Source organism: Chrysemys picta, chromosome 14 (assembly GCF_011386835.1).
Source record: "Chrysemys picta bellii isolate R12L10 chromosome 14, ASM1138683v2, whole genome shotgun sequence".
NCBI lineage: Eukaryota > Metazoa > Chordata > Testudines > Emydidae > Chrysemys > Chrysemys picta.
The window spans coordinates 11,110,596-11,126,882 of record NC_088804.1 but is presented as its reverse complement, the minus strand read 5'-3'; the positions used below and the strand labels follow the sequence as shown (position 1 = coordinate 11,126,882).

Here is a 16,287-nt window from a genome sequence, read left to right as displayed (position 1 = left end):
AAAATCAGGCCTCTTTATGGTATCTCATGTTGGGCACCCCCGCCCCAAAATCAAGCCCAACACTTTTATTTTGGAAGTCTCTTACGCGCGCCCATGGGGCAGTTTACATACATGCAGAGAGCCTGAATGACGCAGACTGCAATAGCTCATGCTATTGGCATGAGCCTGAATGGCCACCTCTCCTTTGGAGGGTCTAGGGTCATGGTCAGAACAAGGGGACTCTGTCAGGTCCATTCCCTAAGCAGGGACACTTACATTTTTCCAGCTGATCGCCCACCACTCTGAGGAAAGCTACGGAAATCATGAAGAGATTTAAAATGAAGCAGATCTCGCAGAGCTTCCCAATGGCCGACCCACAGATTTCTCTGACTACGCCCTGGTACGTGGACTGGGTGCTGATGGAGGAGGCATATCCCAGGATCACTAGGCCGCTAATTAGGAATATTAAGGAGCCCTGCAGAGATGGAGGACATAGGAAAGAAAAGTGCAGTGAGTTCACATTTATATTGGTCCTCCTTTAACCACTGAGGATTAGAGCTGCCCATCTTATGCTGTGAAAGTCTTTCCTCAAAAAGCCCTGGAAGTTACATGGCAGTTTTGTAACATGAGCATAAAGCAATCGATACCCAAGACAAACACGTCCCAGGCTTTGGCAAGAGGAGGCTGCTTCCTTTTGATTCTTCCAGTAAAGTGAATGCCCCTGAACCATTAGGAGACAGAGAAGGGAGAGAGCAGAATCCCTGCCATCACTAATTTATTATTTGTATTGCCCTCGTCATGGACCAGGACCCCACAGCACTAGGCGCTCTAGGAACTTACATGGCCGGCTCTAGGCACCAGCAAATCAAGCAGGTGCTTGGGGCGGCACATTTTCAGGGGCGGCATTCCAGCCAGACTCTTTTTTTTTTTTTTTTTTTGGTGCTTGGGCGGCAAAAGCCTAGAGCCGGCCCTGGCAGCAGCAGCGCGTCCTGCACCGAGGGCACCCTGGGGCCAGTGCAGTTCGCGTCGGGGAGCAGCGCCTGCACCTTATGGCCGGGCGGGCTCCGAGCGCGGGACACTCGGGCTGGGGGCTGCCCCTCGGGGACTGCGGCAGGGCGGCCAGGAGCAGCCGCAGGAGCGGGGCCATAGAGGGCGGGGCGCTGCCGTGCGGGGCCCGCGTCCCACTCTCCGGGGCTCCGCTCCCTCTGGGGCTGCCCTGCCCCGGCTCCTCAGCCCCCTGCCAGGGCGGTCCCCCCACTCTGTCCTCCCCAGTCTCGGCTGGAGGCGGGAGCCCCAGCTGGAGGGACCCTGGGCTGAGGCGCGGCCTGGGAGCCCCGCTGCTTATCCCAACCCTGCCAGCGCCGGACCGACTGGAGGCCAGGGGGGAGCGGGCGGAGTCAGCGCTGGTGGGGGAAGCCCAGAGTTGGGGCGGGGGGGGGGGGAGAGCCCAGGGTTGTGGTGGCAAAGGGTGTGGGTGGGGGGGGCGGGGGGAGAGCCCAGGTTTGTGGTGGCACGGGGTGCGGGTGGGGGGAGAGAGCCCTGGGCTGGGGTGGGGGTCAGTCAAAATTTTTTTTGCTTGGGGCAGCAAAAAAACCTAGAGCCGGCCCTGGGAACATAGAACAAAAAGATACTTTTGAGGGATAAGAGAAAAATCTAAAACAGAATTGGCAACGTCCAATCTTGTATCTGGCCACTAGATGGCAGAGGGCAATCTAACCGCCTACTTTAATGGATGCATTGACATTTCTAATGTAGTTGGTTAGCCCTGATTCATAGATGGATCGAAAGGGGTGTTATATATCTATGTATAATGTAACGTATCCATCCAGGCCTGAGTACAGTGAATATGCAAGTGTAACGAGAGTCTTTAGGTTTGGTCTCTCTTGTTTATTTCCCGGTGGAACCTGGGCCATAGTAGAACACAGGCGATCTGCCAATGCTATTCTGAAGGACACACACCTAGTAGGTCAGTCCATGGTGGTGGTGCTTTTTTACACTAGCGGCCAAGATAGGCTACGAATGAAGGATCGTTTTATGAGAAGAATCATGGGTTAGCAAGTTTTCCTGTCAAAACACCCTCCAGCAGCATCACCTCAGTATTCCCCACACGCTGTGTGCAGCTATAAAACAGCGATGCTTTTGTTTTATGGCGCACACCACACCTTCAAATTTCCACCGCTCTTTTGCATGTTCAGAGCCAGTGGTGGGTTTTGGTTCTCAGAGCCATTGCAGCCTGTCACAAGGAGCCACACGCTGTTCTCTCGCTTGTTGTTTTTTTGTACTCTAACCTTCATATAGAAACGTAGCGCTTGATATCTGTGTGCGTGTGTGTGTAGAACAGAAGAACACAGCAAGAGGGATAGGATTGTAAAAAAACGAAACCCAAAGGCAGCATCATGGCTTCCTAACTCAGAACTACACTTGAGTGTTTTTTTCCCCTTGCCAACCCCACTATGCACAAAATCGAGAAAATTCTTCTTCTCTCCTGCTACAACCTGCGTAGGGGAGTGAGTCAGCATCAAAGCCAGGATCTGAATGCACGAGGCCTCGTTCCCAGTTCTGTGCTCAGATGAAGGAATGGGAAGTGTTAGGACAATACAAGGTATAGAACTGGTACTTACCGTGTAAAATGGCTGCATCAGGAACCAGCCAAAACTCAGAATTTGCAAGGCATCACCGCGTACCTCTCGCCGGAGGGTTGGAGGGAATGTCAGTTACCGCTCTGTAGTAACTGTTAACAAAGGCTGCCTTTTAGCAGACAGCCTCTGCAAATGAGAAATCTATCGATGGGCTTTCAGTTTGAAGCCTCCATCCCAGCCACATATTAAAGGCTACTTTAATCCACAAAAAATAATATGTTCAATACTCCAGAGATATTGAAATGGGAAGATGATTAAGATTTAAGGGAGGACTCTGCTCAGTCCTCGGTGAATGCACAAGAGGACGGGGGTAGGGATAGAGGGCAAGACAATGATTTTCTCCCACCCCCTTGTGCTCCCACACAGCACCTGACACATCACAGCTTTTGGACTTTCCGATCGTTACTTTTCACTAGCACTATACAAAGTGGGCTGGAACATGGCCTCAGACCCAGTCATCAATGGAGCAGACACTTCATCTTCTTCAAGGGTGGTACAGCAGCCATGATCCCCCACGCACCCCCAATCACACTTTCTGGAGTCACAAGAAGTGTTTAATTTCACTTTAGTGGGTTTCAGATCTGATAGCAGGTGCCTCCTGACCAAGGTGGCAGCTCCATAGATTTTTGTCTTTGAATTCTTATCCTCCAAGTTAACTTCGCTTACTGCGTGAGAGGTGACACACAAACAGCACTGGCATTGAAATACTTCATCCTTTCCCGACGCACTTTTCCCAACTGGTTAACTTCTAAAACTTCGATTGGTCAGCAGATAGCCCTTGGTTTCATCAGAATGTCTGCTTACTGCCGCTGTTAAAGGAATGGTGCACCTGGAAACTAGTCAGCTACATGAAAAAGAATTGGAAGTGATTTCAGATACTGCACTTGCCACCAACTTCCCCTGCCAATTTTTGTGGGTTTCCAATCCCATCTTTAAAAATTTTCTTCTCCCTCTTGCTGGCAGCTGCCACGCAAAAGAGTGAACCCCAACAAGAAGGGAAACTGACTGACTCTACATGGGAAACAGTGAAACTGACGATGCAGAAGTGGGACAGATTGGGGGGGGGGGGGGGGAAGTGTTGCAGTTAGGGGAGGACTTTCCTTCCTGCCTCTTTGTGCTGGGAAGCCTGAGCTACACATAAGAGAAATAATACCACCTATCCTTACATAGCACTTGTCATCAGTAGATCTCCATTACGTCACCTAGGAGATCAATATCATTATAAATACAATCAAACTGGTTACAAGATTCTCACCACTACCCTGCCGCCCAGGGTGAAAGTGAGCTGGTACGGGCTAGTACAGCGTACCGTAAGAACCCGCACCTGCCCCTTTTGTCTCCCCTGTCGGCGGCCCTGCTGGTAGGGTCCGTACCAGGCTGCCGACAGGGGAGGCAAAAGGGGCAGGGATGTTAAAGTGCTTTAAGGACAGTCCTTTAAATTTGCGCTTTAATTTTGCTGCACCCCCCCCCCCATTGGGGGCCCTACCAGCAGGGCCACCAACGGGCGGGGGGGAGGAGCGCAGTAACGTTAAAGCGCTGCCGTGGCAAAGGACCCTGCAGTGCTTTAACATCCCTGTCCCCTTTGCCCCCCCCCCCAGCCGCCGATGGGTGGGGGGGTGGGGCGCAAAGGGAGCAGCTGCCTCGGGGCCGGTGATTTAAAAGGGTCCAGGACTCTGGACGCCACTGCTGCAATAGCAGTGTAGACATTCCCAGTCAGGCTGGAGCCTGGGCTCCGAGACCGAGACCCTTCCCGGTCGCTGAGTTTCAGAGCCTGGGCTCCAGCCTGAGTGGGAATGTCTACACGGCTGTTTTTAGCCCCGCAGCCTGAGCCCCGCAAGCTGGACGGAGTCCTTTGACCTGGGCACTGAGACTCAGTGCTCCGAGACTCAGTGCTCCGAGACTCAGTGCTCCGAGACTCAGTGCTCCGAGACTCAGTGCTCCGAGACTCAGTGCTCCGAGTTTTTCTTTGCAGTGCAGACGTCCCTTCACCGCCTTCACTCAAATCACCATTATACAAGCACAGAGCAATGACGAGGGAAGTCTGATATTTGAGATGAAAGAGCAAAGATTCAGATTAAGTTTCCTCCAGGGGTTTTGCAGAGAAGATCTAGAAGTTCCTAAACCTGCAAACTCACCAGCAAGCATTTACAGTGGCACCAATTACACCCCTGATGTGGATGACAGAGGCAGAGATAGACACACCCAAAACAATACATCTTAAGGGGAAGCCTGCCTTCACGGAGGGAATGAACCCAGAAGAAATCTCTTAATTAATGCACACCTGTTAGTAATCTTATTTAAAATAAAATACAAAGTTAAAAGATTTAAACCTGCCTTTATTTTCATTTAGTCTTCAGTTAAATCCACCAGAACCAGGAAAAAAAGGCCAGAGAACTAGCTATACACACGGGCCTCATCTCCAGCCTGGCTTAGCTGCCCCCACTCCCTTTGACGTCAGTCAGCGTTGTGGGTGCTCAGCATCTCTGGGGGATCAGGCCCATATGATACGATTTCCTCAGCGTCAGTTCAAGGTCCTGCTCATGCCACCATGCACAGCTGTGAGAAGTTCCACTGAGCCCGTGTGTGCTGAAGAAACACTAGAGTCAGTAACTCCCTGGGACTACTCACCGTAAGGAACAGGGCCACAGCCCAGCTGGCAAATCAAGGCCCTAAATCACCCCAACATGCACTTTAAGAGAGAAAATGGAAAGTCAGGCGACTCCATTTAGATGCACATAAGTCAAGAGAACATTAAAAAACAAACAAACCAAAAAACACCACAGAATCATCCTTCGGTTTAATTATTCTAATGGTGACATTAAAGCACCATATTGCGTATTACAGATCAGACGTACAATACGTTTGAAAGTCTCAGCACCATGTGACAGAATTTGCACAGGCCAGTCAGACTCTCCTTTGTGAGCTAACTACAGGAAGATAGCTCTCCAGGTTAGGGTGACCAGACAGCAAATGTGAAAAAATCGGGACAGGGGGTTGGGGGTAATAGGAGCCTATATAAGAAAAAGACCCAAAAATCAGGACTGTCCCTTTAAAATTGGGACATCTGGTCACCCTACTCCAGGTAGCCCTGATTTTCATCCATGTCCCAACTCCTATGGGCCTTGCTTGCATCAAGCTGAAAAGACTAAGATGTGATCAATTTGTTACCGTTACTTTATACCCTTATCCCAACCCCATTCACTTCAATGGGCTTTGGATCAGGCCCTCAGTCAGTGACTCATTTAAACTTGATGCAGGAAAGGGAAAATGGGGCTCAGATCATATTCCTCATAAAAATCTAACGGAGAGAGTGGGGCCCCATTCTTCTCACTTACTCCAGTGAAGCTTTATTGCTATACAACAGGAGTAATTTCACTGAACCCAGTGGAAGGAAGAGGAGGAGAAGGTCCAGTGCCATCAACATAATAAAGGTCCATATTCTCGTGAGGGGAAGATTTTCAAAAGGCATAAAGGGCAGATGGGCTCCCAAGTCCCATTTGTGCCTTTGAAAAATTCCCCTGTAACCTTTTGAACCTACTCCTACATCACTCAGTTCCTGTAAATCCTAGAGACAAAAGACAATGGTTTCTATGCTGGAGGCGTCAGGCTATTGGTGAGGACACGGCTGCCCATCAGTTGTGCTTTTATGTGTTTTTATATTTGATTTTAATGGTTGTTGTCTCACCAACGTTAAACCGCAAGAAAAGAGTCTGTTACACAAGTTGTGTGATCTCGTATAAGAACTCTTACCAGCTGGAGGACAAGAAATGCATAATATGCCAATAAACATGATTAGCACATAAACAGCACCGTATTAATGGGTTACTTACATTCTGATTGGGTACATACTATATTGAATATCTTTGATTATTTGTTAATACAAAAATGCTTGTGCAACAAAAAAAATTGTTTTCCTCCTTTACCAAGTTTTAAAACATGCTCAATAGTTGTTAACAATTCTATTAGTATAAATGAAAATTAGGTATTTGTCTTACTCTTCAGAATCTTTGTTACTTAGTAGACTTTCATCAACCTGTAATTCGTTCATTTGGGTCCCATTCAATATCGTCATGTCATGATCTTTCTCACTTCAGATTCCTTAAATCCTGCATTTTCATGTTGAAGACTCCCCGGTTACCTTAAATCTATTTTATGCTGGTGTGAGGCCCAATCCAAACACCTGTTCAGCCAAAGGAGCCTTCCCACTGCCTTCTATGGGTGTTGAAGCTAACCGAGAATATGGAGATTTTTTCTTAAATATTGCTGGTTGGAAACTACAGACACGAAGGCAATTGCGTACCTCTATCTGAAGGAGAATTAGATTAAAATAACATTGACTTCTTTGCACAATAATCAAACTTTGCAGAAAAATGTGACATTGGAGTCGGTGGATAATTGATTGGAAAAGCTTCAATTAATCAAGAAATGTCACTGGCAGAGTAGAAAACTCTCTCTTACATATCTCAGTTACCAGCAATATGAACAATAGACAGGTCATACGCACGCCATATGAGGTCATACCACCCTCCAATAGACAGGTCATACCCACGCACAGCATCCCCATAGATTTCCATACAGGGGTGCCATCTTTGTCCCCGTAGCTATCCACATCACTACCACAAGTCTAATGTAGTTCTTACTCATTAAAATTCTAATGCACAGCATCCAGAAAAGGTGAATTCAAGCAAGATTTCGTTGCCTCAGTCCTATCACTAGGAAGTAGTATCAGTGCACACAAGTTGGTCATGCTTAATGTTGCCAAAATTCAAATTATGGCTTTTCCCTCCCCAAGTCCATTGACTTTCAATTATAAAAATCTATAATATCCTTGATAGAAGGAAAATTATATAGATATGGTCTTTACTATAAAAAAGTAAAACAAACTGAGAAAAAGGTTGCAAATTTGAATCTGTCAGATCTATCTGGTGTTTTTACCATCAACGGTTAATGTACTTTTGGTAATACATAAACTGAATCTTATTGCATGCTCGAGCCAATATCTCTCCCTTTATTATTCAAATCATAAGAATAATTTGTTTTTAATAGGAAAATGTTGGAAGTTATATATACACATCTCATTTCTGTTATCCTCATTCACCTCAATTACTAACCCAATTATCTTTGTTAATTGCTTTTATGATCACATATACCTTAGCAATTTTTACAAAACTTTCCATTTCTTCACAAGTTAGTCAAGTACGTTTTGTTGGGGTTTTTAATGTAATATTTTCTCCCATAATAATTGTACCAAGTTGATAGGAGTCTCCATTCGGACTACTTGGTGGCAGCTAAAGGCTCCCTCCCTTAGCTAGAATTGGGGCCCTCTTGGGCTAGATGCCATAGGCTGACATGGCGTCTGCCCCAAAGAGCTTACAGTCTGAGACCCTGGATTCCAAACATTCCCATGCTGAGCTTGAAGCATGTGCTCGTGTGTTGGCAGCACTGGGGTAAAGGAGGTCCGTGATGGACATAGGGCAGAGGATATGCAAGCACAGTGATCAGCACAATGTTAGTCACAGCTATACATTTGCACATCGACACACAACAGGGACTGGCTGTGAACTATTTTTAACTCCCTGCCCCCTACCCTAATTACAGGGTAAACCACTGAGCCACCTCCGACCAGATGCCATTTGAACTCACCTCTTTTCTCTGCCTTTGCTCTACAGTTACTAGCTAGTGCCACTGTTTCAACACGGATAAGAGGTGGTGCATAGAGGGCAGGGGAGGAGGTCAGTCTCACAGCAAAAAGAGATACTCTACAGGACCTGAGGGGAACAGGGAGTGTGAGAGGAACAGGGGGAAATACAGAAATCCATTTGTTACCACTAGAGAAAGTTTAAGCTACAGGATTACTTTTAGTCACTAACGCAGAATCTTTGCCCCTCCAGCGCACTAGTCAATCACTATACAGAAAGCCCTGGGATATTTACTTGTCACTTACCAGTTCCACGAGAACAGCTGTAGTGATCCCTCCAGCCTTATTGAAAGCCCATGGGAAATTAAGAAGTCCTGCTCCAAGAGATGATTTCAGCATAATAAAGACAGCCCCGGCAGAGGATAAGTTTGGGCTACCTGACTCCAGAGTAGGCTTAGCTAACAAGCCGATGCTCTCTCTAGCCAACTCCTCCATCTCTGAAAGGAAAGAGGGCTGGGTTTAATTGTCTCAGAATAGACAGATCTATTTGACTAACAAGTCTCTCTGGAATAACAGATCCTGGGGAAGGTGCCTCCACTCACAAAGCTCTAGAGCTGAATTCGGAGTAGCACAAATCCCTTCGAACAGTTTATTCCCTGCTTTGGCGAAGAACATTAAAAGGAGTGGGGGGCTCAGAACTTTCACCCCCAATCACAGACCTGCGGGGGGGAAGGATTGTGGGAAACCAGATTCTTCTCAACCAATCAAGGGTCAGGAGAATACGAACCAATTAACTGAGCCAACTTGTGTTCAGTCATTTCTCAGTGGCTCATTTAATTGACGATCTCTCTGGAGAGGATTAAACAGGAGCAAAGTAAGCAGCGAAGCAGTGTCAGATTCTGCAGAGAGGTGTGTGCAGAGATGAAGAGCAAAGAAATGGGCTTAGGGGAAAACCAGGGTCGCGGGACAGTTTAATAATGAGCCTTCTGTCCTCTGTGCAATCCAAACTAGATGCCTACAGATTAGAAAATGACAACCTGGACCTGATCCATAGCTCACTGACACCTGTGGAAAGACCCCTCCCTATCCACTGACTTCATGGGATTTTTGTCAGACCTTATTGGCCCCAGTTCAGCAAGTTCCGTAAGAACATGCTTACCTTGAAATGTGTGCAGAAATGCTCTGCTGAATCAGGGCTTACGTGTATTATTACTTCCCCTCTGTTGAATGACAAGGATTCTAAACATCTCTGCTCTTAACAGCACAAGAGATGCCCAAACTGATCGTTGTCTCCCCTGCCTCAGTTTCCTCACCTCTCTGGAGTGTTCTCTGGGCTTGGGCAGAGTCTTCTGAGGTGCCCAGGATCCTTCCTCTATGGCCCAGGGCTTCTCTTCAGAAACATGGCGCCTTCTCTGACCTTGGCTAGTCCACAGGATTCCCCTGCTAACCAAAGTCTTCCTCTCTCTCCTGCCCAAAGCTTCCTGTGTGGCTGGGTGAATCTTCCCCTGACCCACCCAGCTTCTGTGGCTACTCGAGACTAGCATCAACACCTGGGATTCTTTGTTGCATGTCTGGGGATTTTCCACTATCACAGATACATTTTTAATCCTTCGGAAGAAGGCTAAACACACAATATCAAATTTCTCCATTGTTTCTTTGGTTTCTCAGCTCCAGGTTACCGTTTTCATATTAAAGCAATGTTACTAACTAGATAAACAGACCTAGCAGGCATATATAGAACAGCAACGTAGAATTGTAGAATGTTGCAAATCAACATTTGATTAAGGATTTCCCTTATCCCCCTTCATATTGAATCAACTTCTGCAATAAAATCTCTTCTACAGTATGGAGAAAATGGATACATGAGCCAGATTCTACGTTCACTTGCACCAAATTCACTGGCCCAGTCCAGTGGCTTCAATAGAGTCACTCTAAATTCACACCAGTGAGACAGGAGAATCGGGCCCACTGTGCCCAGGCAGAGTCCACAGAACCAAGGGCCAGATTTGACCTCAGTCACATTGGAGTAAAAGTCAGAATCATTCCACTAAAGTCAATGGTAGTTGTCTAGATTTACACACGGGTAACCGAGCAGAGAGTCTGATGCTCAGTGAGGAAAGTAGCTTCACTCAAACTCCTCTCCGATTAACATCCTAACATGGTTCACATAGAATCCTGTTTTTTTCCCAGCTAGGGTGACCAGACAGCAAGTGTGAAAAATCAGGACAGGGGATGGGGGGTAATAGGAGCCTATATAAGAAAAAGACCCCAAAATCGGGACTGTCCCTATAAAATCGGGACATCTGGTCACCCTATTCCCAGCAATGGGACAATCTAATTCTCTCTAAAGCTGCGTGGAACTTAGGAAATGTCCCAACTAAAGGAAAGCGTTGATTTGCCCGGCAGAGTTTGTTTGGTCTCTCGTGAGCACTAAGATAGGCGCATGATCACCACTGCAGAGGAAGGGACTAACAAACGTACATGAGTCGTCCTAGTGGCCGGCACATTTATCTCCGAGTCAACAGACTGAGCGTTCAAGTTCCCTGCCAGGACAGGGGCTCATCTTGGAATTTCCATTTCTGCAACTTGCCCACAAATGGAGGTGGGTTTGCGAAGCTGCTAGTGGCGGCGAAGGGAGAGAGGGTGTTTACGTAGCTCTAATTTGGGCTGCTTTAGGGGTTGCCACTTCTGGTAAATGACCCATTTGGACTCATTCCTCCAGCCCAGGGGGTCACGCCTGGGGGCTCCATCAGGATTTCTGTAGCTGCCCAGGTGCAGTGAGGAAGTTCAACCTGCAGTTGTCAAGGAGAGCGCTTGTTGGCATTGTCAGCAGAGGCCAAGGGTTGACAAGCTGTGGACAATCAACTATCTTCCCACACCTCGGGGTGACCCCTTCTGCTCAGGGGGAGGCACGTTAGTGGGGCAATAGGGGCTGTTTGCACTGATGCTGTCCCACTTTTATGCACCTTAGGACTTCAGGCTCCATGGCTGCTAACCTAGAACCTTTCACAAGCACTAATGGCCTAATCCGACATCCAACCCCCAATACCAAGGCTGGGGATATCCAAGCGGGTAATCCCGGACTCTGTCTCTCTGGCTCTTATTGCATCAGCCTGCATATCGTTGCTTGTACTCCCAACTCTGCAAGGAGCAGTGGCCAATGGACTCAAGCAGCGATGGATGCACCAACTCCCCACCCCATTCTGTTCCTTAACACCCCTCTGATAACATTTCCATGGAGCTGGGCTCCATATCTGGGATGTGCTCCCCATCAAACCTCCCCAGATCCTGCTCCCTAGGCATCAGAACCGTCCCAGTGCAAGGAACAAGCACACACATTAAAAACTGGCGAAGCACATTCATCCAGAACTCACGCAATCCATTTAGAAAGAAAGAAATTTGTTGTTAAATAGCTTTGCCTTCGCCTTCTAATTCCGAATGTTGGGGGATGCACTGGGCTAACCGACTGTTCAGAGGAAAGGGTTAATCCCTATGCATCACGGTGGACATTTTGGTCCCCATGTCATTTTAGCTAGGGTGATGCCTGGCTGCTTTGTCTTAATTCCTAGTTGCTTGTAACCAGGGTCTCCAAGGAGAGCACACCTTAGTATTAATACCACATGTGAATGACTCCCTGGGACACTCTGACAGTCCCTCATTCATTTTATATTTCCCAAATATGTGACCTTCTGATCTCAGTAAGAGGGATAAAGAGACTTTAATCAGCTGCTCTAAGGAATTATGGATGGCTAATTGTGCCTGTCGCCTCAATTATATCTTTGCAGCCTACGGTGTTTGTAACTATTTAAAGGATCCTTTTCGGCCTTCATTAGCTGTACACAAAAGAATTCAGAAATAATTAACATGTATGATTTAGAAATTGGCCAGTGGGCTGTAAAATACCAGCCAGTGGGAAAGTCTCTCAATTCAGACCGGTGCTTTGATACAATTTCATTTTGGTCTCAAGGCTGTGGAAGGGTTTGTAAAGGTTCATTAGCGACACTATGAGAAAATGCAGCTTCCCCATTAGCACGGTCTTGAGTAAAGCGGGAAGGCTTTCAGGAATCCCTTTAATTAAAGTGAACACAAATCAGAGTGACAGGAGGACCAGTCAATCACTCCAGGTGCGAGAGACAACCAGAGCCAGAATGCGAGATGAAGGGTCCTATGCCCTCAGGGTCAGGATGGCCAGAGTGCGGCCCACAAGACAAAAGACGACACTCCGGTTTCTTCAGCATGGCTCTCAGCTGCTCTCTTAATATGGAGGAAGGTTCACAGAAGCAACAGGTTCCAGGATGGAACACTCCATCTTGCTCCAAGCAAGCTGGCTGCTCAAGATGGGACAGGTAGTCTGCAGGGCCCACCTCCACATCGTTAAGGAAGGCAGCTGCAGTCTGCTTCAGCGTGTGCCGAGTGCCCTGCATTTTGTGGCACAACCCTGCCTCATGCTCCTTAAACCTTGCACACCAGCATGGTTGTCCTGAACATGGGACTCAATGTGGCAGGAAGGTTTCCCTGGTATCTATACATCCTGGAACCAGAGCAGCAGGGTTGAGTGGCTACAGGCAATTCCTCCTCCCCCAGCCCTGTGTTATGTACTCTGGGCTCCTGTGCAATGAACATGCCTATTTCTTCCGAGTGCAAGAATCAAAGGAGAGGAATGAAGAAGTTGCATGAGTGGAGCCAGCTGCCAGTTCTGGCTGCCTCATTCACCCCCTGCCCTTCATAAAAGCAAGTTCAGTTCCCCCTGCAAGACTAGAAATGGGAGTTTTACATCACCGGAAAAGAGCGATTTCCAAAGGGGGACAAGCAGCGCTGCTAGCCCTACATGGTCCAGAGCTACCATGCTGATAACACACAAATACGCCTGCCTGTGCTATCACATTCTGCCTGTACAGGGAGGGGAGCAGCAGTTTCATACCATGATCCCTTTCTCCAGGCCAATTCCTTCAGGCCCCACATCCATCTCTTCCCTGAACCCAGCTGCCTTTCCTGTCTCATCCCCCTTCTCTAGTCAGCTGGTCCACCATCTGTCTCCCCAGCCCCCAAAGCCATCCATCTTGTCTAGAAGTCCTTCACTGCTGTATCCATGGCCAGGTGCAGCTCTGCTTGCCATTAGCATTATTTTAGGCACATTCAGCTCTGCCTTGCTTCCCTGGTGGTGGAGACACTACATAAAGATGCATTAAGGAAGTCCTGAGGAAATGCCTATTCCCAGAAAGCTACAGAAATAAAGAACAAGATCAGCAGCTTGGCCTCGACACAGCTGGATTAGAAGACAGGGAGGATATCGGAGGTGAAATGGGCAGCTGCACAGGAGGCAGGGCCAAGATCCACTGTCTTGGAGACAATAAGGCTGAGGATGGGCGAGGGAAAAGGATAGGACAGGGAGCAGCTGTCACAAGGAGAGTCTGGGTACAGATGAGGCAGGCTGCACCACCCGTGAAGTACAAGCAGAAGGATTGGGCCAAGGGGAAATGATGATAGAGTCTAAAATGGTTCAGTGTTTATGCAAAGAAAGTTCTATTAATGTTTTCCTGTATGTAACTTTCACAGCAGCTTTGATCGATTGACAGCCCCAGCCACTGTTGTCTTCTCAGGAATAGATGGAGAAAGCCCTGCACTCTGGCATGGTGTCTTTAGGTCTGTACTCAGCAATGCCTTGACTTCTTGACTCACTGAACGTCGCACCTTCCAGAGAGGCTAATAACTTCTTCAAAGCAAATACTGAGCGAGAGTGCCAGGAAGCGAAGTGAATGTAAGCCTGGGAGGCAGCCAGCAGACGAAGTCATGTGACCTTATTTGCAAAAGATTTGATCCACTTTAGTGTGGACTGAGATCACCCGACTGGTTCTCACATTCTGTGATCATCAAATAGCCTGGTTTGGAGGCAAAGATATTTTCACACAGTATTTATTCTGCTGGAATACGAGGTTATTACATTTTGCAGACCACCGTGTATGATGCTTTGAAAGCCAGTGGTATATTATACCAATCGGGTTTGGGTTTCTTTGCGACACTGATTTCCTTCCCTGCCTGGCTTCTGTTTTTCCACTGGTTGCTTTGGAGTAACGCATGCTAACATTTAACAATGGAAGGCTAGTATGCTGCTGCCTATCACGCTCTTTGAAAGTCAGCACAAGTAGCAGATAGGTAAAGAGTAAATTGCAGTCTGCCCTTCATAGGGATATCGATGACCTGCCATATCAGATCAAACCAAGATCCCGTCTCCAATACCGGCTAGTACCAGATACTTCAGAGGAAGTGTCAAGAAACTGCAGAAGGCAGTTGTAAAGTAGCCTGCATTGTCAGTTGCTGGATGTGTGCGCGCGCTCTCTCCGTATGCTGTACCAGCCCTGCAGACAGCTGGCTCAGCAGATCTCGTAGTACTGCCCAGAAAGACCGCCGATTTGGTTCAGCAGCGAAGGCGCTCGGCCAGGTTTATTGCCCTCAAGACACAGTACTAGCACCCGGCTGACTGTACGGGGACACTAACACACAAGTGACCAGCGGCGGGACTCTCCACTGCCCCCTTGGCCAGACAAAGACGTCCTTCTGGGACCCTTCTTTTATACACTGACACAAACAAACTACATATTACCCTTCTGAGACGGTTAATTACCAACTACACCCTGTACTTTTTGGTTTGAACACCACCCTGACCCTTTATCATCTTCGAAGAGTGTATTTATACCATAACTTTGTATTGTGGTGTTCTTGTACTAGCCTTCTGGAATGTGTTGAGTGAATACCTAGTGCCTAGTACTGCTTGGGAGTGCCTGTGTTCTAGCAACGCCAGCCACAACCTTGCCAAGTTCACGTACTGGACAGCGAACTTGTATGCAGGGCCTGACTTTTGCTGACTTTGGTTTAGGCCTCAGGCCTTGCAGCAGACCCAGTACTCCAGGCTCCCTCTCTCTACTGCAGCCTGACAACATTAAAAAGCTAGCTTCTAAATCCATGGTTTTCCCTAGATCCACCTTTACGAAGTCCCTGCTGCAGTAGAATCTGATGGGTGGGTAGGACTCCAGTCTTGGCTGGGGCTTTTGGGCACTACTCCATTATAAACAAGAGAGCAAGGACTTGAAATCCGGACTCCTCGGCTCCAATTTCAAATTTTGCCATAGGCAAGTCACTTAACCTGCTCATTCTTCGGTTTACCCATTTGTATAACTAGGGAGGTAGCGTGTTGTATGGCGTATAGGGTGCCAGACTAGGATTCAGAAGATGTGGGTCTCCCTGTGTGACGTTGGGAAAGTCAGGTAACCACTCTGTCCTCGGTTTCCCCATCTGTAAAATGAGGCAAACAATACTTACCACCTTCCTTTGGAAGCACTTTGAGTCTATAGATGAGAAGTGCCAAGTGGAGCTAGCTGAAATTTCGACCCCCCCAAAAATAACTGTGAACTTTCACCATATGTGGGTTTTTTTGGACTAGATTAATCCACCCCCCGTCTTCCAACCTTCCTCAGAATCTACACGACCAGTGGCCACTACTGCCCCGGATTGCACTCCTGAATGGGATGATGGATTAAGTTCAATAAATATACTGTAAAAAACACAAAACAGTCACATTTCCCTGGTAAAAGAAGCCATTGTGAGATGAGGAAAACTACCCACACAAAGGCAGAATTTATAAGAGCCACCTCTGTGCTCAATAATATAGTTATACAAGCCTTACTCAGAAGACAGTATAGGTCAAAGCAATTTTAAGAATTAGTTCAGTTCACTTATAAGAAGAGAAGACCTGGCAGCAGTCACACAGGAATCCTGGTTCTGCTGCTATTCAATTGGGAAGGGCCTGTCTATACACAGCGTTTGTGCTGCTTTAACTGTATCAGTTTGAAACCAGTCTCGTTAAAGTGGTACCACACCCCCTAGTCAGGATGCACTTATACTCCTATAAAGGTGCTTATACCAATATAGATTATTACTGCAAATTTAGTGAAATAAGCCATTTCAGTATTATTGTGTCCACACTAGCTTCTGTACTGGTTTAATTATTTCAGTTAAAAAAGTCTCAAACCTAAT

General features: G+C 47.4%; 1 protein-coding gene across 3 annotated transcripts in view; it reads right to left on the bottom strand.

Moving 5' to 3' along the window:
• Positions 1-16,287, bottom strand: part of SLC38A8 (solute carrier family 38 member 8) — a 34,222-nt gene that overhangs the window by 14,075 nt on the left and 3,860 nt on the right. For 2 of the 3 annotated variants that reach the window (XM_065566987.1, XM_065566988.1), the window contains exons 1-2: positions 8,563-8,896; positions 256-454 (exon numbers count right to left, since the gene is read on the bottom strand). In XM_065566987.1, the coding sequence (XP_065423059.1) occupies positions 256-454; positions 8,563-8,751 (388 nt within the window). In that variant the 5' untranslated portion in view covers positions 8,752-8,896. Of the gene's footprint in view, positions 1-255; positions 455-8,562; positions 8,897-16,287 lie in introns of those variants that run through there. The other variant, XM_065566986.1, reaches the window with a different exon arrangement.